The sequence below is a fragment of the Pantherophis guttatus genome, chromosome 6, assembly GCF_059756535.1.
Source record: "Pantherophis guttatus breed Tessera chromosome 6, ASM5975653v1, whole genome shotgun sequence".
NCBI classification, from domain to species: domain Eukaryota; kingdom Metazoa; phylum Chordata; class Lepidosauria; order Squamata; family Colubridae; genus Pantherophis; species Pantherophis guttatus.
In genome coordinates this window covers 18,933,100-18,952,050 of record NC_142068.1, presented here as the reverse complement: position 1 = coordinate 18,952,050, position 18,951 = coordinate 18,933,100, and the positions used below count along the sequence as shown (strand labels likewise).

At 41.2% G+C, this 18,951-nt stretch overlaps 1 protein-coding gene across 4 annotated transcripts in view; it reads right to left on the bottom strand.

Moving 5' to 3' along the window:
* Positions 1-1,044: 1,044 nt before the first annotated feature.
* LRRC34 (leucine rich repeat containing 34) overlaps positions 1,045-18,951 on the bottom strand; it is a 22,291-nt gene continuing 4,384 nt past the window's right edge. Inside the window, exons 1-11 of one of the 4 annotated variants that reach the window (XM_034439011.3) lie at positions 18,232-18,304; positions 16,746-16,867; positions 14,454-14,575; positions 12,640-12,704; positions 10,543-10,626; positions 9,146-9,274; positions 8,838-8,933; positions 8,188-8,342; positions 5,892-6,047; positions 3,772-3,898; positions 1,045-1,598 (exon numbers count right to left, since the gene is read on the bottom strand). In XM_034439011.3, coding sequence (XP_034294902.2) covers positions 1,395-1,598; positions 3,772-3,898; positions 5,892-6,047; positions 8,188-8,342; positions 8,838-8,933; positions 9,146-9,274; positions 10,543-10,626; positions 12,640-12,704; positions 14,454-14,575; positions 16,746-16,861 — 1,254 coding nt within the window. In that variant the 5' untranslated portion in view covers positions 16,862-16,867; positions 18,232-18,304 and the 3' untranslated portion in view covers positions 1,045-1,394. Of the gene's footprint in view, positions 1,599-3,771; positions 3,899-5,823; positions 6,048-8,187; positions 8,343-8,837; positions 8,934-9,145; positions 9,275-10,542; positions 10,627-12,639; positions 12,705-14,453; positions 14,576-16,745; positions 16,868-18,231; positions 18,305-18,951 lie in introns of those variants that run through there. The other 3 variants (XR_015728439.1, XM_034439010.2, XM_060683162.2) reach the window with 3 other exon arrangements.

The window sequence follows — 18,951 nt, the reverse complement described above, 5'->3', positions numbered from 1 at the left end:
GTTTCTGCTGGTATTAAAGTACTAGCTGTGAGAATTTGCTGGGTGCTGTAGGGATTGTGTCACAAAGAGGGGTATGCTACATTTTGCGTCCCCCTCTAGCTTGGGGGCGGGGGGGGAGATAGAAAGAAGAGCCAACTGCATTTTGGACTTAAATTACCATATTTTTCGGCGTATAAGACGTACCTTTTCCCCCCCAAAAGAGGGTGAAAATCTGGGTGCGTCTTATACTCCGAATGTAGCCCTGCCCAGCTTCTCAAAGGAAGGTTTCAGAGACTGAAAAAAGCATCAGAAACGAAGCTTCAGAAAAAAAGCCCCCAAGCAGAGCTTCAGAAAAGAAGCCCCCAAACAAAGCTTCAGAGGCTTTTTTCCTGAACCTCTGTTTCGGAGGCTTTCAGAGGCAGGAAAAATTTTTTTTTCTGAAACTGAGTTTCAGAAGCACAAAAAAAAGCAAGGTGCAGAGCTCACAACCAAGGAACCTGTTGCTAAAATTCACCTCTGGGAACAGTTGATTGGGGGTATTCCAGGAGGCCAATCTACCTGCCAATCAGCTTTTTTCTTATTTTCCTCCCCAAAAACTAAGGTGCGTCTTATACTCTGAAAAATACGGTAACCTTCTGGTTGATGACCAGTTGTTTGGTGTGATTCACCAGACATTAAACAGAGGTTTTAATGCTGATATGGAACACTGCCTTCATGAAGAAAGGGGATGTCCTTCATCCTTATGTTGAGCTCTTGGCTGAGAATGTTATTATTTTTGCCACATGAGAGTTGCACGATTGTGGGCATTCTGAAGAGTTTTGTGACTTCCCCCCCCCCCCACCCTCCAGTTTAAATTATTTCTGAAATATTTTTCTCATGTATTTGCAAATCTTTTTTGTTCATGGGTAAATGTGTGTGTAGCTGACTTCCTGTTTTTTGTACATCCCTCTGAGGCTACCCGTGCAGAGGTTGCAATATTTTAATGTTAGATTTGAATAAACTGGTTTTGTAACACTTCTGGGCTCTGCTCTTCTATTGTTGCTTGGGATACAAAGGGACACAAAAGAGATTTTAAAAGGCTTCATTCCAGAATGATCAATGACCTAAACATGAAACAAACCAAGGATTTTAGGATAATCGAGTGGTCTGAAATCCCCTTGAGAGTTCAAATCATATAAAAAACATATTGATGATCGTTACAACATACACACTCGCAAACACAAAAGCTACAGAATAAATGTTTTCAATCAGATTAACTATTGCTGCATTGAGACCCCAACTGTTAGAATAAGCCAGATTCCCAGCCTTGATTGTTGTCGTGATTATGATACAAACACCTAAAAAAAATGCTCAAGTGTGTTAAATGCAAGGTACACATATGAAAACACTCCTGAAAAGGGGGGGGGGAATTATATTCATAAATGTTCTGAAACAGGATTTATTGCTAAGGATGCATTTTCAACTTCGTTATCTGGGTCTCCATAACTTGGTGTCCAGTAGTAATGACGCTTAAGGCCATGGGAGAGCTCAGCAAGATATACACGTCCATCCACTTTGTAGGGCTCAACATCTGTTCCAGTGGGCTTCAAACGGCCACTCTCGAGCAATTCTGCAAATGCCTGAAAAACCAGAGAATATGAAGTTGAGCATTTTTGCAGTAAGCAGTGGCACAGGAACACTTTCAGTAAGAAAATAAAATGAAGAATGCCGCATAACAGTATATGGCCACAATACATGTGGGTAGAAAGTGGGTAGAAAGACAGATCTTGAGGGACAGGCAGAGACTGCCACAAAGACGATGGTCAAATGAAAGTAGAACATATTGTAGAACATAAAATAATAGGGTTAGAGGTCTTCTAGTCCAGGGGTCTCCAACCTTGGCAACTTTAAGTCTGGAGGACTTCAACTTCCAGCAAAGCTGGCTGGGGAATTCTGGGAGTTGAAGTCCGCCAGGCTTAAAGTTGCCAAGGTTGGAGACCCCTGTTCTAGTCCAATCCCTGCTCAAGCAGGAGACTCTATACCATTGTGGACAAATGGCTGTCCAGTCTTTTGAAATCCTCCACTCATGGAGCAACCATAATTTCTGGAGGTAAGCCTTTACACAGAGATCCGTCATCTCTTCAACGGTATTCCACTCATCACTTCTTGTCCTACCTCTTTGAAGAATCGTTCAACCCCTTCATTTCTGTGACAGCCCCTTAAGTGTTGAAAGACAGGGATCATGGCACCTCTAATCCTCTTAGACTAGACATACCCAGTTCTCTCAACCATTCATCCTACTGCTTAGCCTCCACCCCCTAAACTTTGTTCTCCTCTATATTCTTTCTAGGGTCTCAACATCTTTTTTGTATCATGGTAATCAAGGAACCTGAGTCCAGAGCAGAACTGTAACCTGAAAAAACATCAGTTTGACCCTCCCTAATTCTCACAAAGATAAAGGAGAGAAGAAGCGCATTTAGACTTGCAAAATTTTGTTTTTTGTTGTTAGTTGCGAAGTCGTGTCTGACCCATCGCGACCCCATGGACAATGTTCCTCCAGGCCTTCCTGTCCTCTACCATCCTCTGGAGTCCATTTAAGTTTATACATAAATTTAAAAGTAATTTTGGCCTGCATGACTTTGATTTCCTACTCTGAGGAGCTACTAATGGTGCGGAACCAACCAAACCATTCTTTCACACCATGTCTGCCTTGTCATCTCAAATGAAGCCCATCACCTCATCCTAGATGCTTTGCTGCCCTGGGACAAATGGTCATTGTAGAAAGAATTAGTAAGTGATGATATTGTGGTGTTTTTTCTACACTGAAGCCAGATCTACACTAATCTCACTAGCAATCCTGGCTGCACTTTCCTTTAAAAAAGTAATGGTTATTTTGTTAACTGATTGACAATAATGTCACAGGTTGGAAATAGATGGAATAATGGAACAAAATGCAGAAGAAGATAATCCCTACTGTGGGCATTATGCCATCTATATTTTGACAGACTAAAGATAAAGGAGGAAGAAAAAGGAGAAGACAGGTGTGAAAGAAAGTTGATTGTCAACATAATGGAGAAAATATGTCTAATTTTCATATGCTGGGCTACATTTCAGTGCAAGAGTTCAATAAGTTTTTTTTTAATAGTTTTCGTATCAGGTGAGAGGAACTTCTTCCCCTGGGCAGGATTATAAAAAGAGAGTGGTGGGATAGGCCCATTAAGCAATAATTTATTATAACCCTCTTATTTAAAAAATATTTGTCTGCAAATATGCAACAAGAGGAGAAAAAGTAAAGAGACCCACTATATATACATACTAAGAGAACCAATTTATGTTTCATCACTCAATTATTTAAATGACAATTGCCGGCTTAGTTGTTTAATTTCCCATTTTCCATATTATTAAATAAACTTACTTAAACTTGTTTCTTTAATAATATTTTTAAAAAAGGGAAACACTGAAGCGAGCAAATGTCATTTACAAGTTGTAAACAGCTCTTCCCATGCTAGGAACTGAAGTGCACATTGAGAAAGCCTCAGTGGCTGGGTTCAGACAGTTCCTTCACTTAAAAAAGCACAACCTGGGTTTATGCAATGTGTGAACCCTACACAAACTATTGCCCAAATGTCAGTTGTCACCAGAAAGGAGGACAAGATATTTGGCCTTAAGGTGAATGGTAACAAGTAACAACACCATCCTTTCTCTGCAAGGAGCTGGCAGATGGAATTGCTTTACAAGTGATGATGATGATGACTATCACAAAGGACATCTAGTTCACTATATCTGAAGAAACCTTTGAGCAGAAGGACCTACCACACAAGCATCTTCATCAAATTTGTTTCCCCAGATGTAGATGTACGAAAGGACAGGGTTTATTTTCATGGCTTCTGAAAATGCTACTAATCCTGGTCCAGATATATTGTTGTACGTCACTGCTAGCCTAAGAAAAGGATATAAAGCAGAAAACAAAGTTTTGGAGCAAAGTTGACCAGCCTTAGCCTTTTTCAAACTGCATGAGAAAATATCTGTATACTAGATCAGGGGTCTCCAACCTTGGCAACTTTAAGATTTGTGGACTTCAACTCCCAGAATTCTGGAAGTCGACATCCCCAAGTCTTAAAGTTGCCAAGGTTGGAGACCCCTGTACTAGATGCAACTCTATATTTTGTTCTCCATCCATAACCAAATCTGCTATCATTATCTAGAACCACAAAGTCCATCTTGCTTTCTATCCCTTTTTACACATGACAGTGTTTATGTCTCTGGCCCACCTCCTGGTGCTAATTTCTCCTTTGTTTGATGATTAGGAACTTCATGGAAAATGTCACTTTCCATTTTCCTTAGGGCTTCTTATCTACGCTCTGATAACTTAAGTGTTGTGGATGAAACAGACCACTATGGCTTTTAGCAAACCGTGGCTAAGCAAACCATGGCCTAAATGGACATATAAAAAGCTTACATCACAGACCCAGGTATCAGCACACTGAAGAGTGATTACAGGCAAATGAAATAAGATCAGGAAGATTTTGGCACCAGGAGACATGTGCTTAAACTGTGATCACACAGATTCAGATGGGTTCAATTTTGTTTGAAGTTTAATTTTGTTCAATTTTGTTTAAAGAAACTTGAAACAGCCCACTTACTTTCTCATCCTAGGCTCACAAAAGTAGGTAGATATTATGTAATGCAAACTACTTATCTAAACCCAATCTTCATAAAATTGGTTACAGGCATGATTTTTAGGACCTTTTTTAAAAAAGAAATCCCTAACAAATAATGAAAGCCATAGTTAAATATGCTGATTTTTTTTTTTTGATGTTCCATCTAAAACATTTTATTTTTTTTTATTTTTATTTTTATATATAAATTTTTATTAATAATAAAAAGAAAAAACAAAACCAACATAAATACATAAAATGACATACAAAACTAACAAACATCGATTCAGTCCAATGACTGACTCTTAGAAGTTACTATAACGGTGGGGTATTTTCCATTTTTCTATTTATGTCAATGTCTATAATCATCTGTTTACATGGTTATATATATATATATATAATTGATTCCTTATTTACTACTATACATTTCTATTGATTAGTCATAAATTATCTTTGTATTCCTATTTTTGCCTCCAGCCAGCCGTACCATCTTTGCCATACTAAATAGTAATCAGTATCATCTTTCTCTTGTATTTCTTTTGTAAGCTTATCCAATTCTGCGCATTCTGTAATTTTAGCTATTATTTTGTCTTCTGTAGGTAACTGTTCAGATTTCCAATGTTGGGCAAAGAGTATACGTGCTGCTGTGAGGATATGAATGATTAGATATTTTATTTCTTTGGTATAATTTGCTGTGATGATTCCCAATAAAAAGGTTTCCGGTCTCATTTCAAGTTTTTGTTTCGTAATTTCTTCAATCATTGTTTTGATTTGTTGCCAGTATTGTTTTGCCCTTCGGCATAGCCACCAGAGATGGTAATATGTCCCTTTCTGTGATTTACATTTCCAGCACATCGGAGATGTATTTGGGAACATCTTGGCTAGACGCGCCGGTGGGAGGTGCCATCGGTAGAACATTTTGTAAAGGTTTTCTTTGTAGGGTATGGACAATGTCATCTTATAATTTATCTTCCACAAATTCTCCCATTTATCCAATTCAATAGTATATCCTATGTTTTTGGCCCATGTTATCATGCTTTCTTTGACAACCTCCTCTTCCAATTTGTATTGTAATAGGTACTTATAAATTTTGGTAATCATTTTCTCATCTAAAACATTTTAAAAGAGCATTCTAAATGTGGTTGTTGTGCTTAAAAAATAACAGCCTGAATAATTTTTCCATTTTTTGTTGCGGTTTCATTCATACCTGCAGTTTTCAATACTCTTGTGTTATCACATCCATAATGTCTAGGGATAAAGATTTTGTATACTAACGCTTGGAGGGTCCGATTATATGTAGCAAGGGCGTCGCTCAGGTAGAAAGCACCATCATTCTCTATCCTGTTAAAATTAAGATCCACAATCTCGAGTGTAGTGTTTTGTTTTAATAGCTGTCCTAGAAACTTCATGCCATCTCGGCTAATTTTGTTACTGAAAAGAGATAAGCATAAATATTCATTTTTAAAAGAATGGATTGTGTTCCAGAGGAGGAACTGTATTGCAGTCCACAAAGGTTAATTAATACTATAATGTACTTTTGCGCAGTCAGAAGTGAGAAGGCATTATAGAAAAAATATGCGTGGTTGTTTCCTAAATAATACATATTGGCAACTAATACTCTAATGCCATGTTGTATTATACAATTGCCCTTCCTTCCTCTACATTGTTCAAAAAGGCTAGGAAAGCTGTCAAGTCTACATGTATTTATTTATGAACGAGCTGCATTATATGATTTAGGTTCCATTGATTTCTTTGAGTCTTCTCTAGGTAGGTGGGACTGCACCTCAAATATTGTGCCAATTCTGGGCACCATCTTTTAGGAATAACAGTAAGATACTGGAGTGTGTCTCGAAAACAACCAAGATGTTAGGAGGCCTGGGAAAAAGTCTTATGAGAAGTGATTATGGGTATGGCTTGGAAAATGGAAAACTATAAAAAGACATAATAACTCTTTTTTAAAGCATCTGATAGACTGTCATGAAGATGAGGCAGAATTGCCCACAATTTCACAAGATAATAAAGTATTACAAAAAAAATAGAGCTCTGATGGATATTAGGAAGAATCTCTTAAAGGTCAGAGCTGCTCAACAATGAAACTTCAGGAATTAATGGTTCCTCCTTCATTGGAGGGATTTAAATAGAAACCAGACAGTCATCTACAATTATGGTGGAGTTCTGTATTAGGAAGTGGGTTGGAATAGATCAGTGTTCACCACACTTGGTACGTGGACTTCAGCTCCCAGAATTTTCATCCACTGGCCGTGCTGACTATTGGAATTCTGGAACATGAAGTTCAACCATCTGGAAATAGCCAAGGTTGGAAAACACCAGTAATAGACGATCTTCTAGATCAGGGGTGTCAAACTTGCATCATTACATCGGCGTCATGTGATGTATCGCGACTTTTTCCCCCCTTGCTAAACTGGGTATGGATGTGGCCAGCACATGATGCATCCGAGCTGCAGGCTGCGAGTTTGACAGCCCTGTTCTAGATCTTTCCAACCATTTCATTTTATATTTCTACTTAAAAGTGAATCCCATTGTCATTAGTTGGCTTTATTCCTAGAAAATGGGATACAAAATCACAACTTTAATCTGGACCTGAATTTGGATATAAAACTTGAAACCCACAACATAACTTTAACTATTATCCAATATTATTAATACGATTTCTTTTCTAGCACATTGGTTCAAAATTGGTGAAAACCAGACCTTTTCCGAATCTTAATAGCATCCATTTCAGTAGAATTTGCCATCGTATCCCCAAAATCATATTTCTCAAAATGTATGCACCCACATGTGACAATTGGACATTCAAGAAATCTCAACATATCTAAAAACAGGAGTAGACTGCTGGGGGTTCGCAGGGGTTCAGGAGAACCTCTAGCTAAGATTCTGTGCAGTTCGGAGAACCCCCAAATCCCATTCCTGGTTGGCCCCACCCACCCTTCCCCTCCCAGGAGTCCCCACGCAGCCAGTTTTGGATGCAGGTAAATTCAGGGTGTGCAGAGGCTTGGGGAGGGCGAAAAACGGGCCTACCAGAAGTTCGGGAAGTCCGGAAATGGACCCATTTTGGACCCGGAAGTGGACTCCAGAGGGCCTCTCGAGCCTGGGGAGGCCCTTTTCGCCCTCCCGGAGGCTCGAAGAAAGCCTCTGGAGCCTGTGGAGGGCAAAAACACCCCCCCTGCCATGGTGTAGGAGGCTAACTAGGCCATGTCCACCATGGCCATGTCCACCCAGCACCTGGGCAGAGAACCCTTTGCTAAAATTTTTGAAGCCCAACCCTGTCTAAAACCTGTTAAATTAGGGAAGCCTGGATTAATGCAAGAGAAATGCAATTGTTTATCTCTACCTCCATACAAAGGGGGAATATCAGCAGGTGAAGGAGGATGAGGAACAACTAGACGGCAGAAGTTTTCAGAATTACCAGTGTTAAAAAAAGAAGCCCTGTTAAAAAAAAAAAAAAAGCCCAGTGTTAAAAAAAGAAGCCCGGTTAAAAAAAAGAAGCCCAGTGCTAAAAAAAGAACCCCTATTCTAACAAAACAATCTATATTGTTCAAGACTCTCTTACCAGCTGAGATCAAGATATCGGAGGGTGCTATTGTCATACAAGGCATCGCACAGACGTTCAATCCCAAAATTCTTCATTCCATGTTTACATAAATGCAATTCCACCAAGGTGCAGTTGACTCTCAGCATAGAAGCTATGTGGATGGTGGTTTCTTCCTGAAGTTCCATATTATTAAATTACATTTTGAACCGATTTCAGGTAGCAATAGCCATAGCATTTAGACTTATATACTGGCCTCTCTAAGCAGTTTACAAAGTCATCCTATTGCCCCCAACAATCTGGGTCCTCATTTTATCGACCTCAGAAGGATGGAAGGCTGAGTCAACCTTGAGCTACTGAGGATCGAACTCCTGGCAGTGAGCTGAATTAGCTTGTAATACTACATTCTAACCACTAAGCCACCATGGCTCCTAACCGCAGCCTTTCCCAACCTGGTGCTTTCCAAGTGTGAGGAGGGAGATACGTTAGGTTTTATCTGGGTTTGGCTAGTATAGATTCAAAGGACAAGGAAACTTGACATTGCCTAAGATTTTGGTCCTTATTTATAATTGTTACCATCTATTCTTCCCCAGAGGGAGGGAAATCAACTTAAATTTAGGGGTGTTTTCATGGCCATGTGTCATTGCTACTAAAATACCCAGCATACTCACTTCTTCACTGTACAGAATTGGCCTGTTGAGATTTAAAGCTTTAATTGACTCATTGTGATTCAAAACAGTTGCCAAAGCTATCATGCTCTGCGTACCCTGAAAATAAAAAAAATAACAAATCCAGAAGAAGTCACCTCAGCCCACAGTTAAACTTGAACAACTTCAGCTAACACTTAAAATTAAAATTTTATATTCTGTTCAAAATCCATAATGGTAAATCTTTCTTGGCTGTGTACTGTAAAACATGGTTGAGTTATGTTTTTCTTTTTGACAACTCTCTCAAATAATTTTGTTTTAACTTTACTTACCAGGTCACAGTCTCCAAAATCTAACTTCTGTATCGTGTTGTTCACTTGTATCATAGCTGCAAAATACATTCCTCCTTTATTCTCAATCTTGTTGCCCGTCATTCTTAAGTAACATAGTGTTTCGTTCCTCTAGAAGGAAAACTTCAATTATTTCTTTGCAACAGTTTAAATTGGTCCCCATCTGGAACTTTCCAAAATCCCTAGCCAGCATGGCTCTTTCCCAATCCTTTGCATATGCTACAACATTAATGTTCACAATTTCCACAGGGAATTTAAAAAATTTTAGCCACCCACCCACCCTTCCTGGATGATGTCAGGCTGAGGAGAGACTGGTGTTATCCCTGACATTCTATCTCAGGGTGTTTCTCTATCTTGACAACTTTAAGATGTGTGGAGGACTTCATCTTCCAGAATTCCTCAACCAAGATGCATTCTAGGAGTTGAAGCAGAGGCGGTATTCAGCAGGTTCTGACCAGTTCGGGAGAACTGGTAGCAGAAATTTTGAGTAGTTCAGAGAACCGGTAAATATCATCTCTGACTGGCCCTGCCCGCATCTATTCTCTGCCTCCTGAGTCCCAGCTGATCGGGAGGAAATGGGGATTTTGCAGTAACCTTCCCCTGGAGTGGGGTGGGAATGGAGATTTTATAGTATCTTTCCCTTGCCATGCCCACCAAGCTACGCCCACCAAGCCATGCCATGACACACCCACCAAGCCACACCCACAGAACCAGTAGTAAAACATTTTGAATCCCACTACTGAGTTGAAGCCTGCACATCTTAAAGTTGTCAAGGCTGAGAACCATTGTTCTATATATTTGGAAACTTAGACTTTTTTCTAAAATCATCTAATTGCCATTAAGAGGGGAAGAAAACTTGCTGCAAGTGGAATTATAGGTCCAGGTTACCTGAGGAATGGTCTCACCCCAATGGGATTGACTCAGGGGTGAAATCCAGCAGGTTCTGACAGGCTCTGGAGAACCGGTAGTGGAAATTTTGAGCACTTCGGAGAACCAGCAAATATCATCTCTGGTTGGACCCAGAATGGGGTGGGAATGGAGATTTTGCAATATCTGTCCCCCAGGAATAGGGAGGGAATGGGGATTTTTCAGTATCCTTTCCCTGGAGTGAGGTGGGAATGGAGATTTTATAGTATACTTCCCCTGCCACGCCCACCAAGCCACGCCCACAGAACCGGTAGTAAAAAAAATTGGATTTCTCCACTGGGCCATAGTTCCCCATTTTTGACCTAAGGGCTGGTCCTGCACAGAGTCTGTAGTAAGACTGAATCCACAACCCAACTGCCTAATTTGAAACTATTGAGTAAAAAACTTTACATCCCAATGTGCCTTGCTCCGAATGGGAAGCTCATCTCTTCTGTCCCTTGATCCACACTTACATGCATTGCTTTAGCTATGAATTCTGCTCCAAGGGTACCAATGTCGTTAAACATCAGATTGAGGTAGAGCAGGGTCCGATTATCCTAAATACAAAGACATGGGGTGTGTTGTTAATGTTGTCCTCGCTGGATCTCTTTCACACCCTTCCAAAGATTGGTTTCCTTGTGATGAATGTGCAACAAATATTCCAGTTTGGTTGACAGACCAACACTTGCAACACGTGGCTGAGAGTTAGGGCTCAACAGTTACATAAAGGTAAAGGTTCCCCTCGCACATACATGCTAGTCCAGAGGTCAGCAACCTGCGGCTCTAGAGCCGCATGTGGCTCTTTCACCCCTCTGCTGCAGCTCCCTGTCACTCAAAATAGGTGTCACCGCCGCCAATGTGCAACACCCACCAGCACATGATTTATTGACCTTTTTAACCCCCGGTTGGCCAACCATGGATAAATCCAAGAAAAGAAAAGTTTCAGAAGAAAACATAACATTTAATCCAACTACATATGCTACATATGCTTGTGGCTGCTCAAGAAATAGTCAGGCACAGGAAGGGTTTTGTGGCTCCCAATGTTTTCTTTTCTGTGGAAAACGGGTCCAAATGGCTCTTTCAGTGTTTAAGGTTGCAGACCCCTGTGCTAGTTGTTCCCGACTCTAGAGGGCAGTGCTCATCTCCGTTTCAAAGCTGAAGAGCCAGCGCTGTCCGAAGGCATCTCCGTGAACATGTGGCCGGCATGACTAAATGCCAAAGGTGCACGGAACACTGTTACCTTCCCAACAAAGGTGGTTCCTATTTTTCTACTTGCATTTTTTACATGCTTTTGAACTGCTAGGTTGACAGAAGCTGGGACAAGTAACGGGAACTCACCCCATTACGCAGCACTAAGGATTCGAACTGCTGAACTGCTGAACTGCTGACCTTTTGATCGACAAGCTCAGCGTCTTAGCCACTGAGACACCGTGTCCCTTTAACAGTTACATGGCTCCATGCAATCTCCCATCTCAGGTACAGATTTGGGGAGGATTTCTGTAACCGCGTGACACCAGTTCACCTCAGTTTGGTACTAGGAACAACTCTCCCCAAACTGGAAATGGTCAGAGAAGATGATGTACAATTTTAAGTGGTGGGAAGCAAGGACTCTGCAAAGAGCTCTTCTGATTGCTCCAAACCACACCACTAAATAACATAGGAGCATTCTGTGACAGAAACAGCTTGGGGACTCACATAAGCTGCCTGAATTTCTGGAATTCTCCTTCAACACAAAAGTAGTATTACAAATAATCCTTGACTTACAACCAGGGGTGAAATCCAGCAGGTTCTGACAGGTTCTGGAGAACCGGTAGCGGAAATTTTGAGTAGTTTGGAGAACCGGCAAATACCACCTCTGGCTGGCCCCAGGAGTGGGGAGGGAATGGGGATTTTGCAGTATCCTTCCCCTGAAGTGGGGTGGAAATGGAGATTTTGCAGTATCTTTCCCCTGCCATGCCCATCAAGCCACACCCACAGAACCGGTATTTTAAAAAATTGAATTTCATCACTGCTTACAACCATCATTTTGCTACCATTCGACTTTTCAATAGCATTCGGCTTACTTAAAGTGACTTACAAACAGTCCTCGTATTCTCAATCATCATGTGATCAAAATTAAGGCAGTTGGTAGCATGACTTATGACAATTGAAAGGGCCCGGGATCATGTGATCACCATTTGCAATCTTCCCAGTTGGCTTCCAACAAGGAAAATCACTGGGGGGAAGCCAGATTCACTTCAGAACTGCATGATTCCCTTAACAATTGCAGTGATTTGCTTAACAAAAGTGGCAAAAGGTGGTGGCAAAATTAGGCGTGACTCACTTAGCAAGTATATTGCTTAGCAACAGACATTCTAGTCCTAATTGTAGTCATAAATTGAGGACAACCTGAACTAGGCTGGCCCAATCTTATCCACAATCCTCTGTAGGTATGCTGGATTTATGAATTCTAGAATCTCCACCCTGCAAGGAAAGCCTGAGAGTTTTAATTGCAACAGACATGGAGGGCAAATGCAATTCAAGCCCAAGAATTTCAAGGAACAGGGATTTCTAGTCTGCTTCATAGATACCTGGATGAAAGCAGCAATGTGGGCTGCGCCAGCATCAGTTAAAAGATTGTATCTCAGGTCCAACCCTGAAAAAAACAAAGGATGCAAAAATGAACAGACCGTAGTTTTAATCACTTTTGTAACAATACCTTAACGCTTCCCATCACATTCTCTACCCCAAAACTGCATCCAGTTTGGGTCGCCACGATGTAAAAAAAGATGTTGAGACTAGAAAGAGCGCAGAGAAGAGCAACCAAGATGATGAGGGGACTGGCGGCTAAAACATATAAAGAACGATTGATGGAATTAGGTATGTCTGGTTTAATGAAAAAAAGGACTAGGGGTGACATGATAGCAGTGTTCCAATATATAAGGGCCTGCCACAGGGGTGAAATGTAAAATTTGTTACTACCGGTTCTGTGGGCATGGTTTGGGGGTGGGTAATGTGACTGGGTGGGCATGGCCAACTTTTTTTTTTTTTTTTAACTTTTCAAAGCATTTTTTCTAATGCTTTGAAAAGCCTTTGGCGATCAAGCAACTCAGCTGTGATCATCAGAGAGGCTTTTTAAAAAATGCTTTGAAAAGCCTCTCTGGCTATCAGGCAACTCAGCTGGGATCGTCAGAGACTTTTCAAAGCATTTTTTTACCACCTCTTCGGCCAAGAGGTTGCAGAAAAAAATGCTTTGAAAAGCTTCTGACGATCCCAGCTGAGCTGCACGATCATCAGAGCCTTTTTTTTTTTTACTTTTAAAAGCATTTTTTCGTTGGAAGAGGTTGTAGAAAAAATGCTTTTAAAAGTTTTTAAAAAAAGCCTCTGATGATCGGGCAGCTCAGCTGGGCATGGTGGGGGGAGGGCAGGGATTTTTGCTACTGGTTCTCCGAACCACCCGCTGCCATCGCTACCGGATTGGTTGATCCGGTCCGAACCGGGAGCATTTCACCCCTGGGCTGCCACAAAGAAGAGGGAGTCAAGCTATTCTCCAAAGCACCCAAAGGCAGGACAAGAAGCAATGGGTGGAAACTAATCAAGGAGAGAAGCAACTAAGGAGAAATTTCCTTTGTACAACAATTAATCAGTGGAACAAATTGCCTCCAGAAGTTGTGAATGCTCTAACATTGGGAGTTTTTAAGAAGAGATTGGACAACCATTTGTCTGAAGTGGTGTAGGATTTCCTGCCTAAATAGGGGGTTGGACTAGAAGACCTTCAAGGTCCCTTCCAACTCTGTTATTCTATTCTATTCCATTGGCTTTCTCTAACTGCAAAATTCATTCATGAAGCTTATTCTTGCTTTATTCCAAGACCTAATCTGAATATTACACTGGGTCGAAAGTGGGATTTAACAACAGTTGCATTCTCTGATTGTGCTTTTGTGATATAATGGGGAGATCTCTATGGAGGTTCTCATTCATTCAGGTCAAGGTTGTCCCAAAGTTGCTTTTATTTTAAAGGCAACTGGACATTCTGATTTTTCTTTAAGATATTTCACTTCTCATCCAAGAATATCCTTTGGTATTGTGAAACGTCTTTTAAAAAAATCAGAAATGTCCAGTTGCCTTTAAAATAAAAGCACTTTTGGGATAAATGGGAAAATCTAAACTTCAAGTCTTCCTTCAATTATACCATCTGATTCTAGAGGAGCTCCTTTAATGCATTAGAGCAGAGGTCTTCAACTTGGCAGCTTTAAGACTTGTGAACTTCAATTCCCAGAATTCTCCACCCAGCATAGCTGGCTGGAGAATTCTGGGAGTTGAAGTCCACAAATCTTAAAGCTGCCAAGTTTGAAGACCTCTGCATTAGAGTTTGTGTTTCAGAGGCTCAAATAAGGACACATACCTGTAAGAAACACATTGTTCATAAAGACAGACGCAAGGATTTGAAAATCAGAATCGGTCACTTTCTGCACAGGTATCAAGCGGTTATTCCCAGCTATTTTAACAGTTATCCTTTTGGCCAACCTGTGGACAACATAAACAGAAGCTTTTTTTGTTGCCGCTGTCCAATTAAAAGAGAGGTTTAAACATTATTCATGGATTTGCAGAGTCCTCTTTCTCTTTTGTTGAAAGGAAAAAGTGATTCATAATCTGAAATGCATCCAGGCATATGCAGTGTTGTGGCCCACGGCGGCCTGCAGAGCTGGCAGCAGAGTCGGACAGTGAGGAGGTTGGGGAGGAACATGGGCCAGCCCTGGGGGCTGGGGAGACACGGGCGAGGGCTCTGCATTGGAGGCAGAGAGGAAGCTAGACAGCAGTGAGTCAGAAGAAGAGTTGGAGCCTGTTCCCAGTATGCGCATGCGCAGAGCTGCCAGAAGACAAGAACAACTAAGAAAGCAGGGTCAACTCAGGAGTAAAGACGCACCTTGGAGGTGAATGGCCCCTCCCATAGGAAACAAAAGAGAAGTGAACGGGGAGGGGGCTTTTGCAGGAAACAATTTGTTCAGTCGGTTTTTGCCAAAGTGGAAAGGATCTGTTCATGATTTTAAAAGACTGTGTGCCAAGTTTTGCCTTGTCTGCAGTTGGAAATAATTATCTGGCAGCTTTCCCAGTGAGATAAGGTGTGTTAATAAATATGCCTCTGAAAGACTTTTTGCAAAGCCGTGCTGACTGTGAATGAACGTAATTCACAGTCTTGTAAATAAAAGGGGTTTTACCGGGACTAAGGTTCTGCTTCTTGCTACTTAAGGAAGCCTACGTCAGAACATGCAGGTGGATTTTTAAAAACTGTAAGTCTCACTCAATTTGCTCCAAAGTAAATGATATCATGATGCAATCCTCCTTGTCCTTAATATCAGAAATGCAATAGATTCTATTTAGCATTTAGGGAGCTTGTCTCAGGATTTCCTCCCTTAGTAATTTCTTTGCTTTGGCTGGAAGGCAGAAAAGCTGTTTTATTGAGTCACACAGCATTAGTTCATCTAGCCCAGGATTATCAGTCATTTGGCAAAATGCAGCTTGGGCTTTAGGCAGATCCCCCCTCTCACCCATCTTTGACAAGAGCAGAGATCCAACCTGGTATTCTCTGCAGGAAAATCCCTTTGTTCTACCCCTGAAGGATAACCTGTTCAGCATTATCCCCAGCTGGGCTGCAGAGATTTCAAATCGAAGGTGCCTCTGGCCCTTTTTTCATACAAAGAATGCGCTCTTCAGTTGAGCAATGCATACAGCCTCAAAGGCCCAATGCTATAACTCCAAGACAATTGCATGCTTTGAAGCATATAGGCAATTCTGCATTGAACTACTACAGCATTCTGTTATTGGACAAATAATTCTACCTGTCTGCTTCAATTTCCAGAATCTCGCAATTTTCTTGTGATTTTGCAAATGAATTCTGGAAGCAACACCTAGTAAAGATCTCAAAAATCTCACCCGTAATACTTGGGAAAATCTGAGAAATCTCCATTGGGACCTGGAGGGTAAAGTTTCTTAACCTTCCTCTGCTTTACCTCATTGCACAATATGAATACATAGAGACACATCTGCATACAAGTATTTCTCAACTTATGAAAGTGTTTTTTTCAAGAGGCAACTGGACTTTCTGGTTTTTCTTGCAAGACGTTTCGCTTGTCATCCAAGAAGCTTCTTCAGCTCTGAAGAAGCTTCTTGGATGACAAGCGAAACGTCACCTTTGAAAAAGCACCTTTGGGACAACCATGACTGAGAATCTCCATAGACACTCTCATCTTACAACCATTTTTGAGCCAAAGTTATGGTTCTAAGTCATGACAATCATAAGTTGAGGCACCCATGTGATCGACTCAATTTTTTTTAAAAAAATTTGTGTCAGTCATAAAGCAAATGCAACCTTTGTTACGTGAACTTGATGGTCGTTAAGCGAGTCAATGCATTCTTAGGGAGATTTTTTGCAAACAAATGTATAAATTACATCATGTAACTGTAGGGAATGTCACTCTTGGAACCTGGTCCCTCCAGGTTCTAAGAGTAGGGGGGGTAGTCCCTCCAAATAGTTGCCAAGCACCCAGTCATTAAGCAAGGACTATCTGTACTTTATATGTGTCCTGAAGCTTGCAGAATCCAAATTTTCCTGCTGCAAAATCATAGTTTTCAAAAGCATTTCATATGCCCAGAATATTTAATGAGTTATTGTCTTAGTTTTACTATGTTGCCTTACACTTCATCATGGAGTTTCACTTCTTGGAGAATGCGCTTTATGAATGGGTTCACGGGTTGTTTTACTTCTTTGCAGGTTTCAGAATATTGTTGATCCAGGCTCATGCATGCTAGCATGCTTGCCTAAAATGGAAAGGAAGGTGAGAAAACAGGCACTGGCTCTATAGCATCTATGAGCAGCGTCGTCATGTACAGACACTCACAAGAAACCCTCGGCTGGGTATATGTTTATGGAATCTTCCCGCAAATTGGAAGGAACTAGCAGCAGCTGTGGTACAGAGCCCACAATCCAGGAAGCTAAATCAGTGTTTCTCAAACTTGGTAACATGAAGGCCTGTGGGCTTCAACTGCTGGCTGGGGAATTCTGGGAAATGAAGTCCCACATGTCTTCATGTTACCAAATTTGAAACATTTCTCTACATGATCATCTGGAAAGAGATCCTCAACTTACAACAATGGAGCCCAACATTTCTGTTATTAAGTAAGACAGTTGTTTAGTGAGATGTGCCCCATTTAAAGACCTTTCTTGCCACGGTAGTTAAGTAAATCACTGCAGTTGCTAAAGTTAGTAATATTTTGTTAAGTGAATCTGACCTCCCTACTGACTTTGCTTGTCAGAGGGTGCAAAAGGTGATCATATAACCCTGGGAGACTGCAATTGTCTTAATAAATACATGATGAATAGAATAGAATAGAATAGAATAGAATAGAATAGAATAGAATAGAATAGAATAGAATAGAATAGAATAGAATAGAATAGAATAGAATAGAATAGAATTCTTTATTGGTCAAGTGTGATTGGACACACAAGGAATTTGTCTTCAGTGCATAAGCTCTCAGTGTACATAAAAGATATAAGTGAAAAATCATGATCATAGTCATCATAAATACGTTCATCATGAATCATAAGATACAACACTTGGTGATAGTCATAGGATACTAAATAAGCAATCAACATAAATCATAGTAGGAACTAATAAACAATATAAATCATAACAAACTTATAGTCATAAGTAGAAAAGGAAATCGGTAGTAGGAAGGTTGAGAAGAATAGTAGGAATACAGTCTTAGTAAATAGTTTGACAATGTTGTGGGAATTAGTTGTTTAGCAGAGTGAGGGCAACAAACTGTCCTTGTGTCTAGTTGTTCTGGTGTGCACCAGTTGCCATATGCTCGCATTTTGATCACATGGCCATGGAGGATGCTGCAACGGTCGTGTGAAAAATGGCTCTAAGTCACTTTTCTCAGTGCCGCTGCAACTTCAAACGGTCACTAAACGAACCGTTGTACAGTACTGGCACAGGTCCAGTGTGAGCCTTTGGAACACCATGACTCCTGATGCTCAATGAATATCTTTTCTTCTAATTTTTAAAGATCCACATCGGTGGGCATTTTCTCACGGTTACAGATGTGCATTTGCATATTTCCGAGTATATGACAAAAAGAGGGAGACCCTTGCCGTGCCATTTTAGCCTCCTACCGCTTACCTGTGTTGACGCTGCCTTTTTCCCTCCGTGGCTGCGAAGCGATTCCTTGGCAAAGATCGGGCTGCTCGAGAGAAACACACGGTGCCCGGACCGCGGTTGCTATGGCGACCACACACGCTTTTCGAAATGGGCATGCGCCGCCTTCTCTCCTCACCGCCACCCCCCCCTCCACTCTCCTCCCCCTTGTAGCCGTCTAGAGCAGGGGGTCTCCAATCTTGCCAACTTTCAGACTTGTGGACTTCAACTCCCAGAGTTCCTCAGCCAGCTTTTGCCACAAGTCTTAAAAGTTGCCAAGGTTGGAGACCCCTGGCCTAGATCAAAGACATTTACTTAGTCTCACCAGCTTTGCTGGCTGAGGAATTCTGGGAGTTGAAGTCCACAAATCTGAAAGTTGCCAAGGTTGGAGAGCCCTGCTCTAGAGATTTGGCAGGGATGCGATTTGATGTCTTTCCTTTCCTGTGAAGCGGCCAAGGCTGCGGGGTTGGCCACATTCGCATATTCGGAGTCAAAATGCCAAGATGCCAAGATGCCCTGCCTTGCCGGTGGTTTCTTACGGAAAAAAAATAGCAGGAGGAAGGAGCAGTACTTTGAGTCCTTGCATGAAAAAAGGGGGGATATTAATCTGTCAGTCAGTCAATCAATCAATCAATCAATGGTTTTGTCGTGCCTTTTAACTCTTGTGGGGTTTGGAATTTGGCCCATTCGCTTCCACTAAACTCA